This window comes from Polypterus senegalus, chromosome 12, assembly GCF_016835505.1.
Source record: "Polypterus senegalus isolate Bchr_013 chromosome 12, ASM1683550v1, whole genome shotgun sequence".
Classification (NCBI taxonomy): Eukaryota; Metazoa; Chordata; class Cladistia; order Polypteriformes; family Polypteridae; genus Polypterus; species Polypterus senegalus.
In genome coordinates, this window is record NC_053165.1 from 72095740 (window position 1) to 72122003 (window position 26264).

The 26264-nt window shown below is 39.0% G+C and overlaps 1 protein-coding gene across 4 annotated transcripts in view; it reads left to right on the plus strand.

Annotated features, from left to right (window-relative positions):
* The first annotated feature begins 490 nt into the window (after positions 1-490).
* Positions 491-26264, plus strand: part of morc2 (MORC family CW-type zinc finger 2) — a 40362-nt gene continuing 14588 nt past the window's right edge. Inside the window, exons 1-16 of one of the 4 annotated variants that reach the window (XM_039772212.1) lie at positions 491-640; positions 2240-2400; positions 8950-9003; positions 10944-10978; positions 11214-11282; positions 13188-13278; positions 13398-13506; positions 13946-14105; positions 14578-14689; positions 15222-15347; positions 15456-15535; positions 16108-16190; positions 18392-18477; positions 23487-23627; positions 25692-25846; positions 26068-26196. In XM_039772212.1, coding sequence (XP_039628146.1) covers positions 2333-2400; positions 8950-9003; positions 10944-10978; positions 11214-11282; positions 13188-13278; positions 13398-13506; positions 13946-14105; positions 14578-14689; positions 15222-15347; positions 15456-15535; positions 16108-16190; positions 18392-18477; positions 23487-23627; positions 25692-25846; positions 26068-26196 — 1498 coding nt within the window. In that variant the 5' untranslated portion in view covers positions 491-640; positions 2240-2332. Of the gene's footprint in view, positions 641-1465; positions 2401-8949; positions 9004-10943; positions 10979-11213; positions 11283-13187; positions 13279-13397; positions 13507-13945; positions 14106-14577; positions 14690-15221; positions 15348-15455; positions 15536-16107; positions 16191-18391; positions 18478-23486; positions 23628-25691; positions 25847-26067; positions 26197-26264 lie in introns of those variants that run through there. The other 3 variants (XM_039772213.1, XM_039772215.1, XM_039772216.1) reach the window with 3 other exon arrangements.

Below are 26264 nucleotides of genomic sequence, written 5' to 3' on the forward strand. Positions count from 1 at the left end.
GCACTAATATTATCTATGATCAAACTTACATAAAACTAATGAAATCACTAATTATACTGTTAATTAAAAAGCTGGCAAGACTTAAAACTTCCATGTACAAAAATTTTAAATAGATTGCAAAAAAAAAAAAAAAAAGGCAAGTCACTCATGTCAAAAGTATACTACTTGCTTTCTTGCATAAGCAGTGCCATTTAACTAGCCTATAATTCACTGACTATAAGAGCCACATTTACCTCAGCAGTATTGTTGCTGGGCAAGTTAAAAATAATGCACACTTGAATGACAAACATTCTTTCTGACCCGATGAAAGAAAAAAAGATGTTACAAACCTGTTACAATATCATGCAGTCGTACACCTGGATGTTTCATTTTCCAATAGGCGCAGATGTTTAGTTTTCAGTTTTCACGTCAAGCTCGTCGATGACGAACAAACGTTACATATCAACAACGCATGCGCACATTGTCAGCTCTCTCTCCCCCGTCACGCTAATAGCGGGATTTCGCGTTGCTTTTGAGACACGTCTTCGCGTCCTGCGCGTGCGCAGGAGATTGCTGACGGTCGTCCGCCATTTCAAGCACACTGTTTTATCTCCCAACATGGCTACGGACAGGGACACGAGATCCTGTTTATAAACATGCGGTATGTGAACGTCTATCGCGGGCGGATAAAACTACATTTAAATGCTATGACATGTTAATTCAGTTAGTAGTATTAATTATAAAATAAAATACCTGCCTCGTCGCTTCTCATTTCTAAACACAAGAAAGAGTGTGCCTTTCACGTGTCAGATGCTAAACGCCTGCATCTTCCTCTTCTGCTCACGTTAGGGGTTGCCACAGCGGATCCGCATATTGATTTGGGAAAATGTTCCACCCGATGCCATTCCTAACGTAACCGTAATATAAATTAAAAAAATGCGAATAAACTAATGTAAGAATTTAAAAAAAGTCACTTACCGTTAATTAAAACGCGTGCGAATATTTATGTCCCGATTTAGTGGATTAGATTTAAAAATAATACATGAATGGAGAAATGACGTCCCGTGGTAACAAAATTAACGTTTTATATCGTCTGGATCAATTCCCTTAAGACACACAGCATTTAGACGATGCAGTCGTAATCGTGTAAATAAAGTAGATCCAAACCGAAACGATGGTTGAATATATTCTTCTTTGTCGGATTCTAAAGCAAATTCGTAAATCCCACGTTGTCAAAATAAAAAAAAATCCTTTTTATACGACCTCAGGCAGAGCCTTGACGCGCCTCAATCTGCTGTGTTGTCGCAAGCTTGAGCCTGCAACTGTTTACGCAGCCGCAGTAGTCACTCAGTCCTGCGCAGAAAAGGCCGTCACGTGAGGTTAACTCCTCCTTGCTGTTTAAGGACAGCCGTACTCGCCAATGAGGGGTAGCAATGGGGGCGTGGCACGTGCTACGATTGGACGGCGCGTAACTCGAAGGCCGAAACGAGCGTACAGATGCTGAGACTTTTGTTTCTGTGGCCTGCGCTGCTACTCTGCAGATTTGCAGGGCTGAGAGCGTGGCGCTGTTCGGTATTATTTCATACGTATGGAATTTATTTTATGACTATCGGAAGAATTGCTTTGCTTTTCTTTGTAAGGTTTAGTTTAAAGGATTGGGCGCGGAGATATTTTTTCTATCGAAAACTGATATTGCTATGTCTCACGTGTGAATCATTCAGTAAGTGATAGGAAGCCAACCTTACGGAGCCGTAAAAGTCCACCGCAGCTTTCTGTGTGAAGGGAACGGAAGAACATTGAGAAGGAAGAGAGGCACTGTTAAGTCGCCCCCACAAAAAAATAATAATAGATTAACTGGAAGAAATTTGTATGCCGAAGCGAAGCACATGTCGCGAGATCGTCCCACGTGAGGGAAGTGGCGCCGGGGGCGGATCACAAGTGGATCCATCTTGCTGCTGACTTCGTCCCACCTTCAGACAAAGCTTTCCGATCAGCTTACCTGACGGTAAATTCCAAATAATCCGTGACTGTACTTTTGGCCGTCAGATCAACATTTTTTTTCATGCATTTGTCCTCTTCCGTATCTGTCTTGTTAGTTCTAGAGGCGTCAAATGATCGTTGAAAAAGCAGTGGCCTCTTTGCTGAGTGCCATTTTGGAATCAATTTAAAAGAGCCTAGAGTCGCACTTGAGGCGTTAAGGCTACAAATATTGAAGCTAAGAGACCTTTTTGAATCGTACTTTAAACCCACTGTTTTTTAGGGGCATTAGGACTGCAATTTGAAGGGACGGCACAGTTTTGAGATTTCAAGTCCATCAGAGATTCCACAGACAGTTAGGTCATCATCTGCAAGGATGGCCTTCAGCAACTACAGCAGCCTCAATCGAGCCCAGCTCACCTTTGAGTATTTGCACACGAATTCGTAAGTATTTTTGTTTTATTTTGAAAAGGGGAGGCACTTTAAATGACATAGCCTGGTTACCCTTTCTGTGTTTTGTACTTCCAGTACTTGAAGATTTGTATTTGGCTGATTATATGCAAGAGAAATTAAGGGTGCTTATGGTCTTATGTTGTACATTATATTTTTAAAAAAACTAATTTTCCTGTCTGTGTTTTTCGTTTTGTTATTGCCATAGTCTTGGATTTGTCTTTCCATAAGATGAAAATACATTCCTTAAATAAGCCCCAAGTAAAATGTTATATTCTGCTTCACCAATAAAGGGAATCCCACAAAATATGCTCATCAGTTAGGTGATGGATAGATGTAGTTTGTTTGTCCCCAAGGGGAAATCAAAACTTTACAGAAGTTTGAGAAAGAGAAATATACAAATAATAAAACAACAACCCCTTAAACACACCTTAGAACTTCTGTCTTGGATATTGGAAAACTGATACAATCAATAACAGGCCTGTCCAGGTGTTTATTTGAAGGTGTTAACATTGGAATAAAGCAGGTCCAACGATTTTATTTTCACTCGGTCTCATTGCATATTTACCCATTCATCCATTTTCAAACCTGCTTATTCTAAGCAAGAGTGAAGGGGAGCTGAATCCTGCCCCAGTAAGCATCCGACACAAGGCAGGATTAATCCCTGGGTGGGTTGCCACTCCATTGCAAGGTGAGCAGAGGCACACACTTGGGCCAATTCACCTAACTTGTCTGTCTTTGGATTGTGGGAGGAAACCCACGCAGATATGGGGAGAATATGCAAACTAAATGCAAGGAGCAGCCAAGTCACCTTGTGGCAAGGCAGAAGCGACACTATTTTGCCCCAGTGCTGCCCTTCAATAACTATTACTTTTGTTAGTTTCATCTAGTTATTTTGTTGCGTTTATCCACATTTTTTCTTTTTAACTGTTTTGCCATGACCATTTTTGAAATGCAGTTAATTGTACTTTACACTGTGTTCTTGGCATGTTGACATAACTTTACTTAAAAGGTTCATTATATTTTAATTGCTTTTCATGGCAGCTGTCATTTGTTTGATTTTTGTTATGTCATAATAAAAAAAAAAAGCCTTTACCAACTATATCATAATGTTTTTGGAACCATGATACACAAGATATTACAAAAAAAACAAAGGAGTAACACAACTAACCTGTTGACCTTCCCACAGCATGTGAAAACAACATCAGTTATGACAATGTCACAGATTTGGATTGCACGTCATCCACCTTCAGGTGCGCCCCAAACAAGGTGTGCTTGGAATGATTGTGTGACAATTTAAAGACTGTAACTAAAATTTCATCTTGAGTGTGGGTCTTAAAATGAAAGTTCTTCCTCTGCCAGAATTTTATAATTTTTTTTTTTGCTAATTTGAGGAAGCCCGTGTTCATTTAGGCACAAAGAAGCAGTTTTATGTGCATGGAGCAGGTGTTTGGTTTTCATGGTTAGTTGTTTGAAGACTTTGATCAATTATAAATTGGTTGAGCATTTTGTTCCATTCAGGCCAAGTCATGAAGTTTGTAACCCTACTTAACACCATCGGCTGATTTTTCTGCCAGGGAAGACTAAGATGTCATCTGCCGGCAGAGAAGCTGTGTGGAAAGAGAACGTGCTCGGCACTATTTGGTGTAAAATGAGAATTGTGCATTTTTAATAACATAAAAACAAATCTGAATGTAACTTTACATTTTTCTTTGGGTCCAGTAATTATCGCTTTTTTCTAGAACATTTATGACATGAATGTGTCTTTATTACCTTTGTTTTGTCTTTCTTAAATAAAGTGGAATTCTGGTTTTTAATCCATTCTTCCTTCTCATGGTGCTCGAGAGCCAACATGTTGCAAGTTGGTCATACATGCTATTGAGAATTTCATGATATTCTGTACGTGTGACTGCACTACTACTGCTAGTTTACTACTCAAAGACAAAAACAACTGAATTTCAGTGGCCATGGAGCTATTGTGTAGTCGGTTAATTTATCAATAAATCAATTATTCCTAAAATTAGAGTTGGATTTGAAAGAACCACAAGATATCTGGAAAAATGTTCTATTGAAAAGACTATACTATACTGGGAGTTATGTTCTTTCGGGAATAGGCTCAATCTTCCCTGTAACCCTGCCCTGGATAAGCGGATGAGGATATGGATGGATGGGAGTTACTATGTGCGTCACCCTGTTCGGTAAAAAGTAAATGCAGCTTGCTGCCACAAGTGCTTTAGACCAAACTTCAAGCGTGACAGGAGGAATGATGATTTGGTGTTGAACATGTAGTTGAGAGAACTGAATGTCTCAAACTCTCCATTCTACCAGAGTATTCTCAAATAAGATGTGAGGTCGGCTGTCTGGGAACTAAACCTAGCTAAAATCATGCAACAGGAAAATGCTTCTGAAGACACAAGAAAAGATACAGTGAAGTGGACAGAAAAGAAACCTCTAATTATTTTGAACAGCCCAGTCAAAGTTCAGACGTCAACTACATTGAGATTCTTTGGTGAGTCTTGGGATATACAAGAACTGAAGCTGTGTTGTTAAGAGGAGTAAACAGAGACTGAAACTTCTAGAGAAGATTTATTGCTTCAAGCATTTGCAGCTTAAGCTGGTTCTGCAATTTACTGGATCATGAATGGTCCCTGTTCACACTTAATGTCTACATATTGGATTATGTTTTGTGGACTTAAAAGTCAAGGTATAATTTGTGTTGTAGTATTAGTTAGTTAGTTGAGGTTCTCAAATTCCAGAGGTTTGGGCCAAAGCCGTGCAAAGCTGTCTTCAGTTTTAGGGCTAACTAATATATTGGTGTTGGTTGATTTGACTAGTTGGTTTGGAATATATTTAATAATTATACACTACCGGTAAAAAGTTTTGGAGAAACCACCAATTTTTTTTTTTGTTCAAATGTAAGCTATTCTGGTCTAGTGAATAACCTGAAATCGTGGAAAGTTAAGCCATTAGTTTAAAAAAAAAAAATAGAAGTTAGGACACCACAAACTGAGAAATTAACATCATTTTCAGAGTTTTACAAACACATGTTGTGTTCAGGGAATCTAATGAACCTGTGGAGGTTGGTTCTAACAATTTCTGCAGGTGTCCAAACCTTTCTCGATTACTTACAAACCCCTCGGTCTGTGTAAAAACAGTGTTGGAGTGCACTTTGTTGCTTCCCCATCTGAAGCTTTATTAGGACAATATTGCACTGTGTATTGCTATGATAATGGTGAGAAAAAATGCAATTAACGTAAGAAGAGAGACTGACCATTCTAACCCTTACAAGTGTATGTTTTGTTTCTTTGGAGAGTTTGCAAAGAAATCCAAGGTGTCAATGAGTACAATTTCTTACACCATCAAAAAGAACTTGGAAACCGGAAGAAACTCGGAAGAGCAGAATCAAAAGACAGGTTTATGAGGGAAAACAGCTTCAGGTCCAACTGTATTAAAAGCGGTGTAATATCCACAGCTCCAGTTGTTTGTTCTGTGTTTTAATTTCAGAATACATTGAGTGTGGAGGTGTTTTTTGGCCCAGACAAGCCTATTTTTTTTTTATATATAAATATTGCAAATTTAGGCATTTGATTTCTTACTTCCTGCTCGACCTGTCAGACCTGCAAGCTCCACGTCTCACTGGTTTGTGAGGTGTCTGTCATGTAAGCCGTGGGCTTTCTTTGGAGTTTCTCTTAAGCAAAGTATTACACTTTTAAGAGTTCTGTTGATCTCGCTGTTTTTACTTTGCTAATTACCACTTTCTTGCTATTATGGTAGAAATGTTCATGTAATGTTTCAGAGGGATTAGCAAAACACATTTTTCTTTTATCAAAACGTTTTTATAATGACAAATGGTTTGTAAGTAGTCAACAAAAATTGGGACACTTGTAGGAATTGTTGGCATCCACTTTTCAAGGCTTCATTAATTTCCATTGCTGCAGAAAAGCTGCAAGGCGTCAACCCATTACCTGTTACATACAGACGTTTTTGTATAACTTTGAAAATTGCAATCTTTTCAGTTTTTAGTAACCTAAATTATTATCACTAGTATTTATTTATTTATATGTACCTTTGGCAGTTTACCAACTTAGCTTTTGTACCATCTCAGGTTATTACTGAATTTGATGCTGCAAAAACCTAGAGAAATGGAGGTTTTCTAAAATGTTTGACTAGTAGTGTATCTCTGAGAGTGAGAGAAAGACAAGATGGAGACATTTTAAAAATTAGAGGGCTTCATCCTTTCCCTACCATTAAAATGAATTAGTAACCAGTGGCTCATAGTGGTGGGGCATAACCATTTGCAGTTTCCGTCTTGAAGTAAATTAAATGAATTTTGTCAAGTTGCTGTGAATTTTTCAAGAGGGGATGCTGAACTGGGTTTTCTGAGGTTTGTGTTTGTTTTTCTGTGGTGTTCTGCTGACGTTGCAGCGTTCTTTAGGTCCTGTGGCTGCCAAAATAACTCTCGTCTTGTGCTACATGACCAACACAATGCAAATCTTGGAATCTGTGTGAAAATTTGGAAACGACCGTCTGATTAATGACACACTGTGTGTCCGCTGTGGTGACCGCTCCAGTAAGTGCAGTTTGGCAAGGGTTTTGTGGGGAGTATGGCCAAAAATCAGTTTGACTGAATAAGTAAACATTTTGATGGCTTTTGTAAATAGTGGTATACTGTAGTTATGTAGGTATACTTTTCAGACTGAGACCTTTATTTGTTGCTAAATGTTACTGTGTTAATGTATATAACAATGACACATCTTATTCATTGCAACACTTACCAACACTCTGCTCTTAGGCCTCCCATTAAATTTTTCTTGAACTAAACTGTATCTTCTGTCTCTGTTACTTGCTCATCCATGCACTCACTGCCAAGCAAACGAAGAACAAGACATGGCTTCTACCTATACAGTGTGGGTCTCCCCCTCATGCCACCAAAACTGCTCCAACCCATCGAGAAATGGAATCCACAAGATCTTTGACAGTGTCCTGTGTTATCTGCACCAAGACTTTAGCATCAGGTCCTTTCAAGTTGCGAGGTGGGACCTCCATGGATTGTAGTTGTTTTTCCAGCTCATCCCACAGATGCTTGATTGGGTTGAGATCTGGAGAATTTGCAGGCCAACTCATCTATTTGAAGTCTTTGTCGTTTTTCTCAAACCCTTCCTGCACAGTTTTTGCAGTGTGCATTATCTGCTGAAGAAGGCTACAGCAGTCATGAAATACCATAGCCAGGAAGGGATGTTGATGGTCTGCAACAGTGTTTAGGTAGGCGCTGCATGTTAAACTAGTATCCTCATTAATGCCAGGACCTAATGTTTCTCAGCAGAACATTGCCCAGAGCATCACACTGCCTCCGCTGGCTTGCCTTATTCCCATAGTGTATCCTGCTCCCATCGCTTTCCCAGGTAAATAACGCATGGCTGTCCATATGATCTAATAGAAAAATTGATTCATTAGACCAGGCCCAGGTAACCTTCTTCCATTGCTCCATGGTCCACTTCTGATGCTCATTGTTGACCCTTTCATCAGTGGACAGGGGTCAGCATGAGCCCTGTGATCTGGCTGCACCTGTGTATTCAGACACTTTTCTGTCATGGCAGTCAGCAGTTTGTGCTTCTGTCCTTTTTTTTTGTTTTTTTTGTAGATTTGGACCAGATGGGCTACCCTTCACTCCCTACATGTATGAATGAGCCTTGGGTGGCCTTGACCCAGTCTTCAGTTTGTCGGTTGTATTTCCTTGGACCACTTTTGGTAGGCACTGACCGCTGCCTACTGGGAACACTGCCATTCTGGTGATGCTGTGTCCCTGTCATCTAGCCGTGACTGTCTGGTTCTTGTCAGAGTTAATTGGATCCTAAACCATTGTCAATTTTTCCTGTTTCCAACACGTCACCTTTAAGAACTGACTGTTCACTTGCTTTCCATTGCTGGTCGGCTGCCATTGTAATGAGATAATCAATGTCATTCCGCTCACCTGGCAGTGGTTTTAATGTTCTGGCTGGGCATGGGAAAGTTAGCACGTTAACTTTTGCTATTAATATGTACTGTTTAACACGTTAAAAATGCAATGAGGCAAACACCTTAGGCAGTGCTTTAGTCATGGCGGAATTTTCATGTTTAACCATTCCAAAAAAACAGTAAAAATAAGTTAAGGGTGTACCTAAAAAATTATATACACATCCAGTACTGTATTTATATACTACCTTTAAAAATGTTATGAATATTTTTTAAATCTATAGTTGAAGAAGATTTTGATCCAACTACAAGCATTTCAACTTTATCCCTGTTTGAAAGCAAGAACTTGAACATCTTTGCAGTTGTGTAATGAAGTGACACTCGTGTCTTATTTCTAGATGACGTTTGAAAATGTATAAACTATTTTTTTTTTTTTCCAGTATTCCAGAATTTCCTGGATTGACTACATGTTAGGGTTTAGAAACCAACCAAATTCAGTGGGGCAGTTTCCAATTTACTAGACATTCACTGGCATCACCCAAGGCAGAAATCAGCCTATCGTGTTTGATTGTTAAACGTTTTGTTTTACAGAACCACTCATGAATTCTTATTTGGTGCTTTGGCTGAGCTGGTTGACAATGCAAGGTAAAGAATTTATTTTTATGTTGTGGGGCTTTACCTTAGAATATGCTATGGGTATTTTTCAGAATTACCGCTTACAGTGCCTCAGAATGCCATGTGACTTTGAAGTCTGTGATTTGCTAGCTGGTCGGTGCAAAAAGCATTTCAAAACAAACTTTAAAGGGTCTTTTTTTAATATATCCAGTTCTTACTTGGTAGTATTTTTGAGAAAAAAATCTTTGTCTTAGTTTTATGGAGGACACAGATAAAGGCCTCTTACTGTTTTAGTGTGTTGACCAATGTTGAACAAATATGAAAATGTCCATGAAAGAAATCTCAATATTCTTGTGAAGTATAGATCATTATGTTAGGTATCTAGTCCTATGCTTAGAATGTTAAAAAAAAAAAAAGTTTTTTTTCTGAAATATTGTAAATTCCCCTTGTGAGCTGCTGGGGAGAGCACTTAAACAGTAGCAAGCGTTTGAAATGAAGACCTGCCTCTGCCCCTATTTATTGGTCGTTAAGCCCCAGTGCCATATTTCTGAGATTTTCAATGGCAGTTTGTCAGACTGCACGTTTGGATTGACCTTCTGCTTATTTATGACACACCTTCCATTTGATGATGTTTTCATTTTTGCATTTCTTTAGTAATTGTACTTCTTTCTTGGATGATACAGTCCTGCATGTTTGCTAATGAATCAAAATTACTGAGCAGGACTCCTGACCAATGAACTGAGTGTTCTTCAGTTTAAAGGCTCAATCTCTTTTATGGAACTGAATGTTCTTCAGTTTAAAGGCTCAATCTCTTTTATGCCTGTTTTCCAGCCGATTGTGCAAGAACTTTCAGGAAGTTATTTAATTAACTGAATTTTTGCCAAAGTTCCATGTGTTTGAGGCATTGTGAGCATACGGCTAGGTTGTCTAACATTTGAATTAGTAGCTGAATACTTGTGCTTTGCTATGGAAATGCAACAGGAAAAATGTGTTCTAAAATATACAGAGTGACAGTATACGTCCAGTAAAGGTCATAAGGCAAGATTTAGCACATAAACGAAACAAAACAGGTTATCCGCACCATGTGGTGAGGGACCATTACTACTTCAATATAAATCCTTTCTTCCTTGGTTATAGTTTTACGGGTTTATTTAAAGCGGTAAAAACTTAATAGAAGAATGAGTTTGCTTTAATATACCTTGGAATAATCTTGTAGCCTCCGGAGTGTAAGGCGGGTTTCAAGCACGGGTAAAAACGTGTGCCGAAAGAAATCTCTCAGTCCAAAAGTTCGTTTTAAAATGTTTAGTGAAAATTCAAAGCAAACGATCCACACAAGAATAAAGAAACTTAGCTTTTCTTGTAAAAGTTTAGTTGTTTCTATACACAAGGCTCAAACGGCCAGGTTTAAAAACCTTGTGCCCTCTACGCCTTACACATGGCAAGGCTGATCACTAACTGATCGTGATGAGTGAGTCAGTGGTATTTGACTTTTGGATATTTTGATATTTTTTGCTTGTTTGTTCATTGTTGGTCCCCCACTAAAGCTTACTGTGTAAAGAAACTGTAACACCATTTTCCATAAAACATGACATTAAACATTTTACTTGGTCATTACTGCAAACAACATGTGGTAAGTGACAGCTACAAAAGTGGTTAGTTTTGGCTAGAGTATTCCTTTAATGTTTTCTTCAAATTTAAAAGTAAACCAGCTAGATCTAGTTAATTATATAGGCCAACGGGTCATTGGTTATTTAGGGTTGTATTGTTTACCCTGTATTGAAATTATACGCACCCATTTTAAAAGAATTCACATGCATATTTCTATTAGGCAAACTTTTACTTCCCGTCTGTCCTGTCCTTCTTGAAAGCAGAATTACTTTGAAATTCTCCAGAAATGTCTGGTTATTTAGTTTAAAGCCCAACGTTGATGTAATCAGTGTTTGCAAATATTCATTTTCTAAATTTTTCAGGGATGCTAACGCTACAAGGATAGACATCTACACAGGTAAGTGACATTCCATGGTCCCTTTCTCTTTCCCTGTCTTTCTTCCCAAGACAGTATAGGTGGAATGTGATTATGGATTGATGTCAAATACAGCTGCTTATCTTGTAGTGTAGCAATTTGCTGTCTCAGTCGGGTTGTGTGCCGCTGGCTTCAATTTATATAGATTTGTTACGTATTGTACAATATTATGTATTACAGATACTGATGTTCACTGGTGTTTAAATTGTGTTCACAGAAAAAATACCAGACCTGCGAGGTGGATTTTCTCTGTGCTTTCTTGATGACGGAACAGGCATGGACCCAAGTGAGTGAAGTTTGTTTTCTTTGACCTCCTCAGCTTCATGCCCAGTATGCAGAGGAACAGTCACTCTAGAAAGTTCAGTTTTGAATTCCTAAATATAATTTTTTATTGTTGTTGCAGTTGTGCTTTATAAGATTTTGTCCCAGGATTTGTAGTATAGTGACATTTCCAGTTGAGTATCCCAGCCAGATGCCCGTTATTTCTAAGGAGAAGAGATTCTAGAAAATAGTTGGACTCAAAAGAGGTAGTAGTGATGTGTGAGTAGTCAGTTTGTGTCTTATATAGCACCATCCATTGACTGTGCCATCACAAGGCAATTTAAAAGCAAGTGAGTAAATAAAACCACTTTCAAAAACTATAATTAAAAAGTAGAGCACACGTAGGAACAGACTGAATGCGGAATAAATAAACAGCCAAGGGAGGCTGGAAAACAGAATTAGGATTGGAACGGTTGTTTCGGAAAATGAAATATGAATGCAGCTGCAATACATTTCATTGAAATGCAGAAGGAGAAATTGGACCGTGTCCACTATTGAACTTGCTTACCAAGAGTTGGAAAATTGCTGTCGAGTCAGGAGAAGTCCATTTTCTGGGTTGGCAATGCCCAAGTAAAGACTCCGTTTCTTGGTTTATTTTTGGTAGAGAGCTTTTTACAGACTGTAGATTTAGAGCACAACAGTAATTCACATTCATTTTATTGTTTTTGTAGTTTGTGTAATTGAGATTTTTTCTTCTTGTAATGCATATTAAACTGCATGTTTTGTATGAAAATCTGCTATATGAATAATGTTTTAATATTAAGAAGGTGAAGGTGGCTGTAAAGTTGGATGTTTGACAAGTGGTGTAGAACTATGGGGTTTGGTCAGTCTTATGTGTTTGTGTGGTAGTTTCTGTACCCTTTTAGGGTCCGGTGATATATGATTTCTTTATGTAGTGAGAAGTTAAGCAAAGTGACCACTTTTATTAGCCAACTTAAAAGATTACAATATGTGGGCTTTCAAGGTAACTCAGGCCCCTTCTTCAGGCAAGATGTAATGATTTCTTTATGAAAAGTAAAAAATGGCACCTCTGACAGTTTTATCATATTGGTATGTATGTAAGAGAAAATTAAATCTTTTTGAGTATGCTGAGCTGTGGTGGTTTTTATTTACATAATGAAACCAGGACATGCACTATAAATGGGTTTAACCTTCAGTATTTGAATTTAGGAGATTTCATACTCTTAAAGTGGAACCAGTTGGTTGTTTTGTATGCTTTCAGAAGTAAACCACAAAACAGGTGGATTTCCAACAGGTGTCGAAAAGGTCTCTTTCTACTTAAAAAGTATTCAACTCCAGGAGGAAACTCTTAGAAATGGAGTGAATCTGTATGTATGCTTGTAATGAAGACCCCTCTGTGAAACTCTTAAAATACAATTGAAAATGGGGAATTGACAAAAGCTGGATTGGGGTAACATTTTATAGAATAATGCACATAAAGTTGTATCTCGCTGTCTGGATGTCCATTTTCATAAGACTTTTCTAAGTCCAGTTGTTATGGACATTGTGGACAGCATGAGCTCGGTGTTCGTACTGTTGCACTTATCTCACTTTCGTTATTTTTGGAGAGACAAAGAAATTTAATGCAAGAAAGATGTTAACTTGGCTGTGGTTCATCCTTTTCTGTATTTTTGGGGGGCACTTTTGTGTGATATGTATATAATTTCCCCACATCACCAATAGCAGCATTTCTATATTAGTTTTTCGTAAAATGGAAAAAAACAAACAGAGTAACGTGGTCTAACAAATGTTTGAAACTATAAGAGAGGACCCTTTGTTTGCCACGTATGGTTTTTAAACAATAGATAAGCTTGTGTAATTTGAAAAGCCATCTGTTTTGTAACTGACAGCTTTTGTTTTCCCCTTTAAGATGAAGCTGCACATGTGATGCAGTTTGGAAAGTCCAGTAAGCGATCTCCAGAATCAACGCAAATTGGCCAGTATGGCAACGGATTGAAATCGTAAGAAAATTTCTTTTTGCTAAAATGTCTACTATTGAATTAGAGACATTCACTGTTTTATAAAACACCTTGCCAAGTAAATTCAGTAAAATGAATTGTTTTTATTGTTTCGATTGTAGAGGCTCAATGAGAATCGGAAAAGACTTTATTCTCTTTACTAAAAAGGAAGGCCAGATGACTTGCCTGTTCCTTTCTCGAACTTTTCATGAAGAGGAGGGTATTGATGAGGTATGTATGATTTAGTAGCACTCATTTTTGGTGATAATACTGGGGGCTTCTGTTACGGCTGAGAGTGGAGTGACATTTGAAGTGCCGATTGTTTTTGTTATTTTAAGCTTTTCTTGTTTAATGGGATTGCCGATACCATTTAAATAAACCTGACGTATTTATATAAAACATGACTTTATTGGCACCATAATAAATCTATGTCCTCTTCTGCCACCTTAATTTTTTTTTACCCCGTTATTCAGCTTTGTCCCAGTGAGTCCTGGACTAGGCTGACATCAGTTTGGCAGTATTTCAGTATAATAAATGGCCTTGTTCTTTGTCCTCTTTCATACTAGTCATTTTTCATATTGATTTTTAAAATAGTTTGTCATATAGCAAAAGTTCTGTTTGTCAAAGCCACGTTAAAATATAGTTTAATGTTTATCCACCCTCCCTGTAGGTTATTGTGCCCCTTCCCACTTGGAATTGCTCCACCAGTCAACCTGTTACAGAAAATCCAGAGAAATTTGCAATTGAAACTGAGCTCATCTATAAATACTCGCCCTTCAAAACAGAAACTCAGGTCATGGAGCAGTTTGGTAAAATCGAAGGAGACAGTGGTAAGCTGTGAACAGTGACGTGATATTGGAAGTGTGTCTGGGGGCTCAGGCCTTATTTGGATGGGATGGTGGAATGTCCGTGATTTACCCACAGTTCTTTACTCTGTACCAGCATTTAGTCTATGCCTGTCATCAGTTTGAAGCACTTTAGCAACAATTATTTATCAGAGCAATGGGTCTGCTTGCACTTCCTAAAGGGCTGGCTTACTTGGTTTTCTATATAAATTGTGTATATCAGCACACCGATGGACCTCCAAGGGGGAATAGAGAGCCTCGATTTATCTTTTTCATTTCAGGCACTGGATGAAGTAAATATTCCAATTCATATATACTGTGATTGTGAAGAAATAACCATGATTTGAAAAATAGTGACCCCTTCCTTCAGTATTCCCACAGTGATTCTGATATGTTGTCGTAAATGTTTTTGGAGGAGTCCTGTTGTGACTGCTCACTTGGCTTGTTTCTCTCGTAGGGACATTGGTCATCATTTATAATCTCAAATTGATGGACAATCACGAGCCTGAGCTGGATCTCACCACTGACCCACAGGACATTCTGATGGCTGGGACACCTCAAGAGGGCGTGTGAGTCAATGGCTATACACTTAGTTAACCATGAGGCTGCATGTGTGGACAGTTTTTTTTTTGTTTTAAAACTACTGGGTCTGTTGTGCATCCTGTGAACGTCCTTGAGATTATCGAAGGTCTTAGCCTGGTCTCGATGCTTTCTGTCTGTGTTTAGACCTTGTAATGAAATTTCAGCTAGATTGCATTTAAATCTATTGCAGTATAAACAAGCTTTAGCCCTTAAATTATATTCACCTGAAAGCTGCTTTGCAGGATTTAGTCCATTGGGATACATGCAGAACCTCGGGGGTGGTTAGGGAGAGTTTTGCTGCATGTGGTTATTGTTTTTCTAAACTATTTTTCTTGTCTATGTTATTGCATTTAATTATTTTTTTTATAAGGGCAAAATAATTATTTTTTTTATAAGGGCAAAGTAGTTGCATAGACCAGTGAAAGGTCCACTGTTAGAGCAGAAACAAATAGAAATGTAATACAGGCACTTCCCCTATCCCCCCCGTCCCCCAATTAATTTGTACCATTCCCTTTTTAGCAAACCAGAGCGTAGATCTTTCCGGGCATATGCTGCTGTCCTGTATATTGATCCCCGAATGAGGATATTCATACAGGGAAACAAAGTTCGTACCAAGCGTCTCTCTTGCTGTCTCTATAAACCCAGGTAATTTCCCTTGAAAAAGAACACTCCACGATCCTCGAGTTGTAAGAATGGTAGCTTTTAACATTTCTCACAAACTGAAATGATTGCCTTTTCTTTTGTTCTTACCAGGATGTACAAATACACATCAACCCGATTCAAAACAAGAGCTGACCAGGAGGTGAAAAAAAGTGATCACATGGCTAAAATTGGTACGTATTGGCCTGTGAAATTTAGGTGTTTGCAGTGACATTTCTAAGAGGGCAGTAATCTTTTGAGCTGTAGCAGACCCCATCCCAAAGTGGGATGTAAAGTAGGGCAGAACTAAAGTACAACTAGTAGTTATTGAAAATTAGGGTAGATTAGTCGCTTATTCTAGTATGCACAAGTAGCCATTGTAGACTATTAAGAGCTACACCATTTCAAAACCAAAATGAGTAATGCAAAAAGGTGTAGGAAATGTAGTGTTTGCCTTCTGAGAAAGTACATTGACCTTCTCCTTAAATCAGTTTTTAGCCAGACTGGTGAGCAATCATTTTTAGAAGATAATATACTGGGTAGAGTATTGAAGGTCTGCAATACCTTTGCATCTTTTTCCTCAAATTAAATCTGAAAGCTCTATTAAGATAAATGCTTGGTTACAAGACTAAATCAAAACGCGTACACCCTTTGCATGGTTTGTATGTACAGTATGTGGTGGCGTGTGTTATTTACTTATTTTCTCCTTTTTCCTATTTCAAAGCCTACTCATTCCATTAAATGTTGTTTTATGTACTTAATCCAGCTGAAGAAAAAGCACGTGAGGCCGAAAGCAAAAGTCGAGCACTTGAACTTAAATTAGGTGGAGACCTAAGCAGGGAGTCACGGGTAAGCAGCCTCTTCAGGTCATGCACATTGATCTTTGTCAGTAGGAAGAATACATCCAAGGAGTGCTGACATAATTCAGCATCTGCTGGTGTTTTACTAAATATTTGTAGTAATTAAAGTTCAGAGTGGCACAAGATCCTCCTATACACACTCCTGGGTGTATAACATTACAGTGGTGCCTTGGTTTGCGAGCGTAATTCATTCCGGAAACGTGCTTGTAATCCAAAGCACTCGTATATCAAAGTGAATTTTCCCCAAGAAATAATGGAAACTCGGATGATTCGTTCCACAAACCCAAAACTATTCATATAAAAATGATTAAATAAAAATATAAAGTAAAACTACATCAAACAAATTAAACTGCAGTTTACCTTTGAAAAGAATCATGGCTGATGTGAGGGAGATGAGAGAGAGGAGGTTTATTGTGTAGGACGACTTTCACTCTAATCCCGAATTCGAATCCCTGCTATAACTGTAAGGTTTCTAAACTCTTTTGGGATTCCCCCCAACAGGACGACATGTGGAAGATAATCTCGAAGCAACCGCAGGCTCCTAGCGCTGTAGCAGTTTGCCACAAAAGCAAATCCAAAAACAACATGGTCATGCTATAAGCGCCTGCCGTTGATGAATGATACAAGGAACATTATAAATTAATTGGTCACTAACCTGGCCACGGCCCTGCCTGACTGCTGTGTCGGTGTATAGTTTGTGGCAGATCCCGCTACATTAAATATCCACGTTGTTCCTGTTTCAAGCTGAATAAAGCTGGTGTTGCTAAAGTAGTGAGACTAAGCCTCGTGTTTTGGGGTGCATGACAGGGACTCGCACGTTACAACACAAACACGCACGTAGGAACAATGCTGTTGTAAACAGTATACACTCGTACGGATGTTGACTATACGAGTGAGGCACGCCGACTGAAACTGAACATGGGAGACGATTACCCACAATTCCGCAGCTAGAGAGAGAGAGAGAGAAGAGCCATCAGCTCAGTTGTGATCACGTGACGCTCAGCAGACAAAGCGTATACGTACTACTCGTATTGCAAGACCTCGCTTGTTTATCAAGTTACCATCATCCTGCAAAACACTCGCAGACCAAGTTACTCGCAATCCAAGGTTTTACTGTATGTTACTGTTTATATGTTTAAATTCAAAGTAAAATGTCTCCATTTATGCATTTTGTTTGTTTTGTCAATGTTGGTACCGATTGTTTAACATTGAACATATTTATTGTTTTTTTGGATAACCCGTGCCGTACATAAACACAGGGGTCACAGGGTAATCCGTCTACAGGTTATACATCACCATACATACTTCCTTCATTTGAAAGGTGAATGGGATGTTGGGTTCCTCCACAAACCTTTGACTTGATACTTGACTGACTTTGCCCTTTGTCCTTATCTCCTGTCCATGCCCTTGACATTTCTGGTCTGCTCTTTAACCACAGACCTACTACTGTCTGAATTTCATAACATTGTTCAGGAAGCCCCTTGTGATTTTATTTATTTACTTTATTTAAAAACAAAAAAAAAACAAAAATCTCCTTTAATTTAACTGTTATTGGGATAATATCATCTGGTATGCATTTTGCTATTTCTGTCAAAATTATTAGAGTATATATCTCTGTTTTTTAATAACATTAATTTGCAAGGTTGCAACCGCAGTGTTTTTTTGTTTTAATATATTTTTCTACATCTGGATATGCCGAAAGCCCCAGTGTGCACTTTAGTGCTTCTCTCCACAGGAAGATGCAGAACACAACAAATCTTCACCTTGCCATTTCATCGCATCCTCCCCTTCTGAAAGATAAGGCTGAGCACGTACACATTTCGGGCACCATGGAGGAACACCACCAGTAGCTCTGTGTTCTCTGTGGCATCTGTAGAATTGCAGTTGTTTGGATTGCTTTTACTCGTAATTGGCAAAGTGTTAGTCGTACTATTAGAACAGCACAACGCACATCAAACAGCTCACCAGAATGTCTGCATGTGACAGGAAATGTCCAGCCTACCACCCCACAGATCCTCTCCTCCACCTCACAAAATGAAGACAGTTATTTATTGAAAAAATATTAATGATGACTTTCAGTCTTCATAATCAGATTTGAGAGATGACATGTTTTTGTGCTCTTCTTGCAGAATATAAAGTATTTTGCGCATTTTTTTTCTTTTCTATTTCAATCTTTTCTTTTGCTCCCAGATTTTGCTACGGAAAACACAGGATGCAGCTATGATGCTACGTCGAGAAGCTGAGATGAAGAAACGCATTTTGGAGGCCAAGCAGAGGTCTGTCTGCTTAACTATAAACCCTTATCTGAAAGTAGCATTATGGGGTAAAGAGCTTAGAGCAGTGTTTCCCAAACCCTGTCCTGGGGACCCCCTGTCACTGCAGGTTTTTGTTTCCACCAGATTTCTAATCCGTGGCAACACCTGAGAACACTCCCCTCATTTAATTAGCTGGTATTTTTTTTCTTTTATTTGACACTAGCAGGAGTACCTGGCATTGCCCGGGAGTGAATTTCTGAAATGAAACAAATAGAACATAGAAATAGAAGAAACAGTTTTTTGATTCATATTTTATTGTAATAGGTAATATAAGTGTTTTCTCTTGTGGGGCGAAAAATGAACAAATTCTGTGGATTGTCCACTCTACAACATGCTATGTAGAGTTGTTCATGTGAAAAGTATGGATTTTCCGAATTGATGCCTGCAACTTGCCATGATTGCCGTTGAGCTTATTAATTGACATAGCAAAAGCCAAACGAACGGGAAATTGTAGACATTTGAAATCAATAGCACCACAAATACTGAAAGCGTGAGAAAGAGTAGCACTGAAACTGTACTGGGAAAAATGGTGGAAGATGTGGTGTTTTTGTAAGGAGCATATGTGTTGAACCGTTCTAGCATCTAACGGATGTTGGGGATGGTAACTACAGAGAGAAGCAATATACAACCGGTGGTGTGTCTGGGGAAAATGGTGAGGGAAGGATGCTGTCTTTTTAAGGTGAGTCTCTGTTCAAACGTGCCTGCATATAATGGACGTTGGCAAATGAAATATAGCACAATCAGTGCGTGTGGGAGTGTGACGTGCGGAAACGCGGGTGTCTCAGCCATTCACGCGTGCTGGGTCATTCATTTTTTACATCCATACGGCAGTTGCTTTTCACCCGATCAAATCTGTTGGCCTCCTCATACTTGGACACTTCTGGCATGTCTTGGCAATTTAAAGAAACATGGGTAAAGAGCGACGCACAGAGACCAAAGCTGACGCTAGATGGTGCAGAGGTGAACGTCTGTTGCAACGTGTGGCCATCTTGTTGATAAGTACGGGGACATGTGCCAAAAGTTGTGTTGGTGAAAAGTGCCCTGCGCTTCACCGCAAACATTTTTCCCAACCAAACAAACCCCATGACCTTCTCCTGGTCACAAAGGACCATATCTCCAGTTTGGTGCCGATCAGACGCCCGGTGCAGATTTGTATGGCGGACAAACAAACATACATACACACATACATAAACTCTGCTTTATATATTAGATTAAGAAAAGCATGGCAGCATGATTTTTATATTATTTATAAGACACTGGGGGGAAAGGCCCTGGCTCCTTTGGCACCCAACCCCCCAATTGAAGTCAGAATATTAGTAAAATCTGTAAATGTACCAAAGAAAAATTATTATTTATTGGAGTCAAAAATCATGAAATTCTATAAATATGTGAAAGAAAAATGTATTATTATTTAACGGGGTAAAAATCATGAAATAAGAATAAAATATGTACTCTCTTACTGATTGGAGTATTCCCGTTAAACTGAGGTCCACTATGCTCGATGAGTATTTGTAAGAGACTAAGTAAATGATCCATTCGTTTTAAGACATTCTTATAGGTAAAAAAATGACTCATTTCAATAACAGGAAAAATCATGTGAAAACTAAAGTGGTATGCAGTGGGTCAGCTAACTAAATCACCTAAATACAAACAACTTTCTTGATATTTTAGTTTAAAACTAACACTGCAATAGTTCGCGTTATAGCGGTACTAACCGCTGGCTAAAAACACTTTTTTTTTTTTAATGAGTTTTAAGCGCAGGGAAAAAAATTAACATTTGAAAAAAGCCATAATTTAATAAACCACCAAGAAAAGTAACATTGCAACAATGCACACTACGAACCGATCGCTGTAAACAGAAGTGAAAACAAAATCAAGCCCAGTGCTTTCTTTAACTGCCTTCCTACCTTATGCGTCCAGCTCTCTCTCTCTCTCACTGCCTGTGTGTGTGTGTGTGTGTCTGTGTGTCTCTCTCGTGCGCCATTGTGTGTGTGTCGAGCTCTCTCGCTCTCTCTCTCTTGCTCGCTGCACAGGAAATGCACAGGGAGAGACTGAACACGCACAAACCGAAAGGGAAACTGGCTTGTTCGTATATCGAGTGTGTGGTCGTGAACCGAGGCAAAAGTTTGGCGAACTTTTTGGTCATAAACCAATTTGTACGTGTACCGAGACATTCATGAACCAAGGTTCCACTGTATATATAGGTACAATTCCGTTACAACGAACTCTCAGGAACCTAAAAAATATTTTGTTGTAATGAGATTCTGTATTTGTAGCTATAGTGCTTACTTTAACTTGTGTCCAGGCATTTACAATCATTTCAATAGCTTATTTCGCGTTAATTTTAATCTCCTCCTGTCTACAAGTTATGCTGAGAAGAATTTTTATCAGCATTTCCTTGCGATAATGCACTTTCAGGGTGCGAGTGATGCCTAAATCCAGCGGCTGAAGCACTGCTGTGTAGTTGGGTGGGAGGAATTCAACACGAATATTATGTAAATGGGGAAGCATGTTGTGGGCAGCACAGTTATCAATCAGGAGCTGAATCATCCTTTTTTTTCTTCATATTGTGAGGTTTCTGAACTCTTTTGAGATACAACCCGCCCAACACCCATCTGCATTTACAGTGTACCTTGCGTTACCCACCAAAATCTTTTTTTCTGTTTGCTTTAGTGGAGAGGTGCAGCATAGCTTTGAGCCGCGGAGATCGGACTTCGGGATGCTCTTTCGCGTGTTGTCCCGTTGATGGAGGTCCCAAGAAAGTTTAGAAACCTCACATTTTCTTGAATGAGTATCGCATTAATAGGAATGTTTCTTGAACGAGCATCACTGAACCACATAAAAATGGCTTTTTCGACGTCTTCAAATTCAGTAGTTCACATACATTTGCAACCCGATATTTTTCCAAATTTTTTGCTTGGTCTTTCAAGAAAGTTGATAGTGTCGATGCCAAAATTCCGAATTCACATTTTTTTCTTTTTGCCACAATTGAGAGCTGCAAAAATGTAAAGTTTTTTTTTTTGTCTAATATGAACTGTTATCGTTTTTTCCTGTCTGCCGTTTCTATAGGAGGATGACAATGACTTAAATTCCAGTGGATGTTTTTCAAATGTTGACGAGTAATAAGCAAAAGGTATCACTGAAAACCACAGGAAACAAAAAGGGCAAGAAAAGAAAAAACAGTGTGAGGAAAGTTCGAAGAAAGGAAAAAAAAATTACAATGTTTCTGTTTGGAGGGTTGTTGTGCACAACAAATTGCAACTGTGCATAAAACTAACGAGATTTCTATAGACGCACGTCCTATGGGGACCATCAAAATACTGTGGGGATATCTATACTAATAAAAGGCAAAGCCCTCACTGACTCAGTCATCACTAATTCTCCAACTTCACGTGTAGGTAGAAGGCTGAAATTTGGCAGGCTTATTCCTTATAGCTTACTTAGAAAAGTTAAGCAGGTTTAATTTAGAAAATTCTACACGTAACCGTCATAACAGTCGACAACGTCCGCCATGTTGAACTTTCTTATTTATGGCCACATCTTCACGAAATTTGGTAGGCGGCTTCTCTGCGCTCACCGAAACCAATGTACGTACGTATTTCGGTGGTATGACGCCACTGTCGGCCGCCATATTGAACTTTCCAATGGTCTTTGTTACTTATGGGCCCATCTTCAAGAAATTTGGTATGCAGGTTTTCAGCGCTAACTAAATCCTACTTACATACATATATACGTCCATAGCCTGCAGCTCGGTCGCCGTGTGAGGTGGCGTTGGGTCGCCCATCCAACGCCTCCCACGTTGTTGGCTGCCTGCCTATATAAGGCCGTCTGTCGCTCCGGTCTGTACATTTCCTTCCTTGCCTCGCCACGGGATTCACGTCTCCCTGCTGATAACTACAGCCTTTTTATTTAATCCACGACTTCTCCGCTGTTTTATTGTTCATTTATTATGATTATAGTTATTGTGTAGGTATTTTAGACTTACTTTACATTGTTCAGGTACCCATTTACTTTATCATTCCAACCGTAACCCCATTAACATGTCTATCGAGGTGATCACTATCGATCAAAGCACTGTCACTTACCGAGTGGTTTCCATGCCCGGAGATGGCACCTACCTTTTCCATTCTCTGTGTTACATATTGCACGGCCATATCAGGCTCACTCTTGATATCCAGAGGAACATTGTGTCTTATGTATTGAATGACTGGAACAGGTTCAAGGTGTGGACTGATGACGGTACAGGAGATAATTATACTACACAGGAGCACTATAAGAGTGGAATGTTTAAGCCCTTCACTTATGGTTCTGCATGTGAGTTTACACCTTTTGACAACTGCCAATGCCTCTTAAACATCTTAGATTGACAGGTGACAATTTCAGTAGTGGACACTTTGATGTTTATGAATGTTTAAACTCTCAAAAGCTGGATGTGATTTTATCGATGAAACCGGTTGTATGCTTACAACGCTTGACAGATACCAAATTTCACTTCAGCACAAGTCCTGCGAATACTGTCGTAATTGAAACAAATCATGAAACTCAAACCGATTATGTCAGCAGCAATCCAAGCTGTGAGATTTGAAACAAGATTGCTTTTCACATGGCCAACTGTATGTTGCATGCTCAAGAGTAAGCTCAGTGCACAGCTTGGTCATACAGTATTTCAACCGGAGGGCCAAAATGACAATGTGGTATACAAAGAGATCCTTAACAAAAAATTATTGGTATATTTTCCCTCAGTTTAAAAAGGTTTAATTTTCTTATTAATAAAAATTTAAAGGCAGTACTTCGCCGCTGCGAAGATAATATATATCTATCTAGATCTGTATATAATATTTAGTTAATGTGTTGTAAGTGATTTTGATTTCCAGATTATTTTAGTACCAAGAGTGGTGGCCTTTTTTTTTTTTTTAAATTTGTTTTCTTTTTCCAAGTTTGGATAACAGGCCTTTGTTTCATCTTCGCAGAGCCCTGAAAGAGCCAAAAGAGTTGTGTTTCATTTTCGGCGTAAACATAAATCAGCGAGAACTTGATGGGATGTTTGTGTACAACTGCAGTCGACTCATCAAGATGTATGAGAAAGTGGGGCCTCAGCTTGATGGTGGGACGTAAGTGGTTTGCTGCTCACAAGTTATATCTCAAAAAGCTGTTTTGCACCATATTACTCTGGGATGTTTTGTCTACCTTCCTACTAGTAGTAAGAAGTACTTTTGTGTGTGTTTTAAATATTGAGACCTTATGAGTATTTGCGTGTGTGATATTCATTCTATTCACGTCTTATCTCTTGCAAATCATCTTTATTGCCTTTCAACTCTCAAATGTGTGTCTTTGACAATAAGCAAGACAAAATGACTGTGCTTTCTTTTTGTAGCTTTACTAGTTGCCTTAAAATATTTGGTTTTAATGATTGTAGGTAGCACACCTAACAGAACCAATTCTTAATGTGATACTAAACCCTGCTGTCCCACAGCGCCACCCCAAACACGATTCAACATAACTTTTGAATAGGGTACTTTGGTGGCTCTCGGGTACAGTTTGTGCTCTTTACACAGATCTCTAGTCTGTCTTACTCTGTTTACTGAACGTTTGCCCCAGCTAAGTTCTTGATTTTAGACTCAGTTTAAGATATGCATTTTGAAGCTACAGGCTTAAAGGATTTGAATGCTGTCTGGCAATCCTGTGTGTTCCTGCACCACTGGGCTATCTTGTTAAGGCCCTCAGTGCAGACTTCAGACTGCCTGCTTCCTGTTTAGGACACAAAGTGCTTTTTATCATAGGTCTGAAAAGAAGACCCCAAGAGTCTTAAGTGCATCCTCCTAAACAACCAAGTGTGTTTGTCGAGGTTTCCTCAGTAGGATGCTCCTCTTCCTTACATGTTGGTTTGCCACTGGTGGTGTCTTTCCTGCTAGGCTCCTTGGGTATCAGTAAGGAAAGCTCTCTCAACATCAGATAAGATCAGACCCCGGTGTTTTCTTGTCTGGAGTGAATGAAAGCCCCATAGTAAGAATTTTTGTTGTTACTGGGTTTGCATAAGAAACAAAAGGACATTAGAAATTTGACAGGTGGAGACCATTCAGTCCATCAAGTCCGTTTGTTTAGCTAATAGCTAAGTTGTCCCAATATCTCTCCCAGGTTCTTCTTAAAAGCTGTGAAGATTTCTGCTTCAACTACATGTCTTGGTAGTTTTGTTCCAGAGTCCCAAAACGCTTTGCATGAATAAGTTTTTCTTTGCTTCAGTTTTAAATGCTCTTCACTTCCCCTTCATTTTCATTGATGTTCTTGAGTATGTGATTCTTCCTTAAACTGAAAGGATGTTCTGGATCTACTTCATGAATGCCTTTGAGAATTTTGAAGACTTGCATTAGGTCCCCACCCAGTCTCCTCTGCTCGAGACTAAACCGGTAACAGCAGGAAGTGTCCATAAAAGTCCCATGAAGCACTTGGTTGCCCTCCTCTGCACAGCTTCAAGTGCTGCTCTGTCTTTCTTGTACTGTGGTTACCAGAACTGCCAACGGTACACAAGAGGCGGTCTTAACACTGCAGTATGTAGTTTGAACATAATGTCCCCTGACTTAAATGATTGAAATCATTTACCTTTTAATTGATTCTGTACATTGTTTAGCCAATGGAAGCATTTCATCAACATAAACCCCTAAATCGGTTCCAGAGGTTGCTTTCTGTATGACAGGGCCTCCCATCTTGTATGTATAATTAATGTTCCTTTTGCCCATCTGGAGCACTTTGCACTTTTCTACATTCATTTCTGAAGCTTGACCAGGTCTTTTTGAATTATTTTTGCTGCATCTTCAGTGTCTGCCATCCCATCTGTGAATTTGACAATTTTAATAACTATAACTGAATCAGTGTCATTAATATAAAGTGGGAAAAGTAATGAGGGTCCAAGGACCGACTCAGAGGTGTATGCTAAGCAGTTTTGTCACGCTGTTGATGAGATTGCTTTGGTTATCTTGGTTTGATGTTAATATGTCCAGTCTGTTGTTGACATTGTAGAATGCACAATACAAGAAATGGTGATCACCTTGGTTGTATTTTAATGTTGTTACTATCGGAGTAACTGAATATCAAATCATTTGAAATTTTCCCACCTTAAACAAACAGCTTTATCTACCGGTGACCAACTGATTAATGGGACTGTGACATGCTCTATTTAGGGCCTGCGGTGGTGTGGTCGGAGTGGTTGATGTCCCCTATCTTGTGCTGGAGCCCACGCACAATAAGCAGGACTTCGCCGACGCTAAAGAATATCGACACCTCCTAAAGGCCATGGGAGAGCACCTCGCACAGTACTGGAAGGACATTGCTATTGGTAAGAAAGCTGAAGTCAATTTGTTTGCGCTATTACATGAATAACAATCAGAAAAATTAGAATTCAATACGTATGGTCAACAAGGGTATAAAGTTTGAAGGAACTTTTAACAAAATTAAGTTGGCTCATTATCCTGTGCTGGATTAAAAAATCATGACTTGAAGATAATTTTCTTTTTTTTGTGTGTGTTTTTTGCCCTCTCTCCCTGTTATTTTATTCAGCCCAGAAGGGGATTGTCAAATTCTGGGACGAGTTTGGTTATTTGTCAGCTAACTGGAACCAGCCGCCTTCCTCAGAGCTTCGGTATAAACGACGTCGAGCCATGGAGATCCCCATAACAATTCAGTGTGGTAAGGGAACATTTAAATAAACGTGGCGTTGTGTGTGGTTTTTTTTTTTTTTCTTTTCACATTTTGGT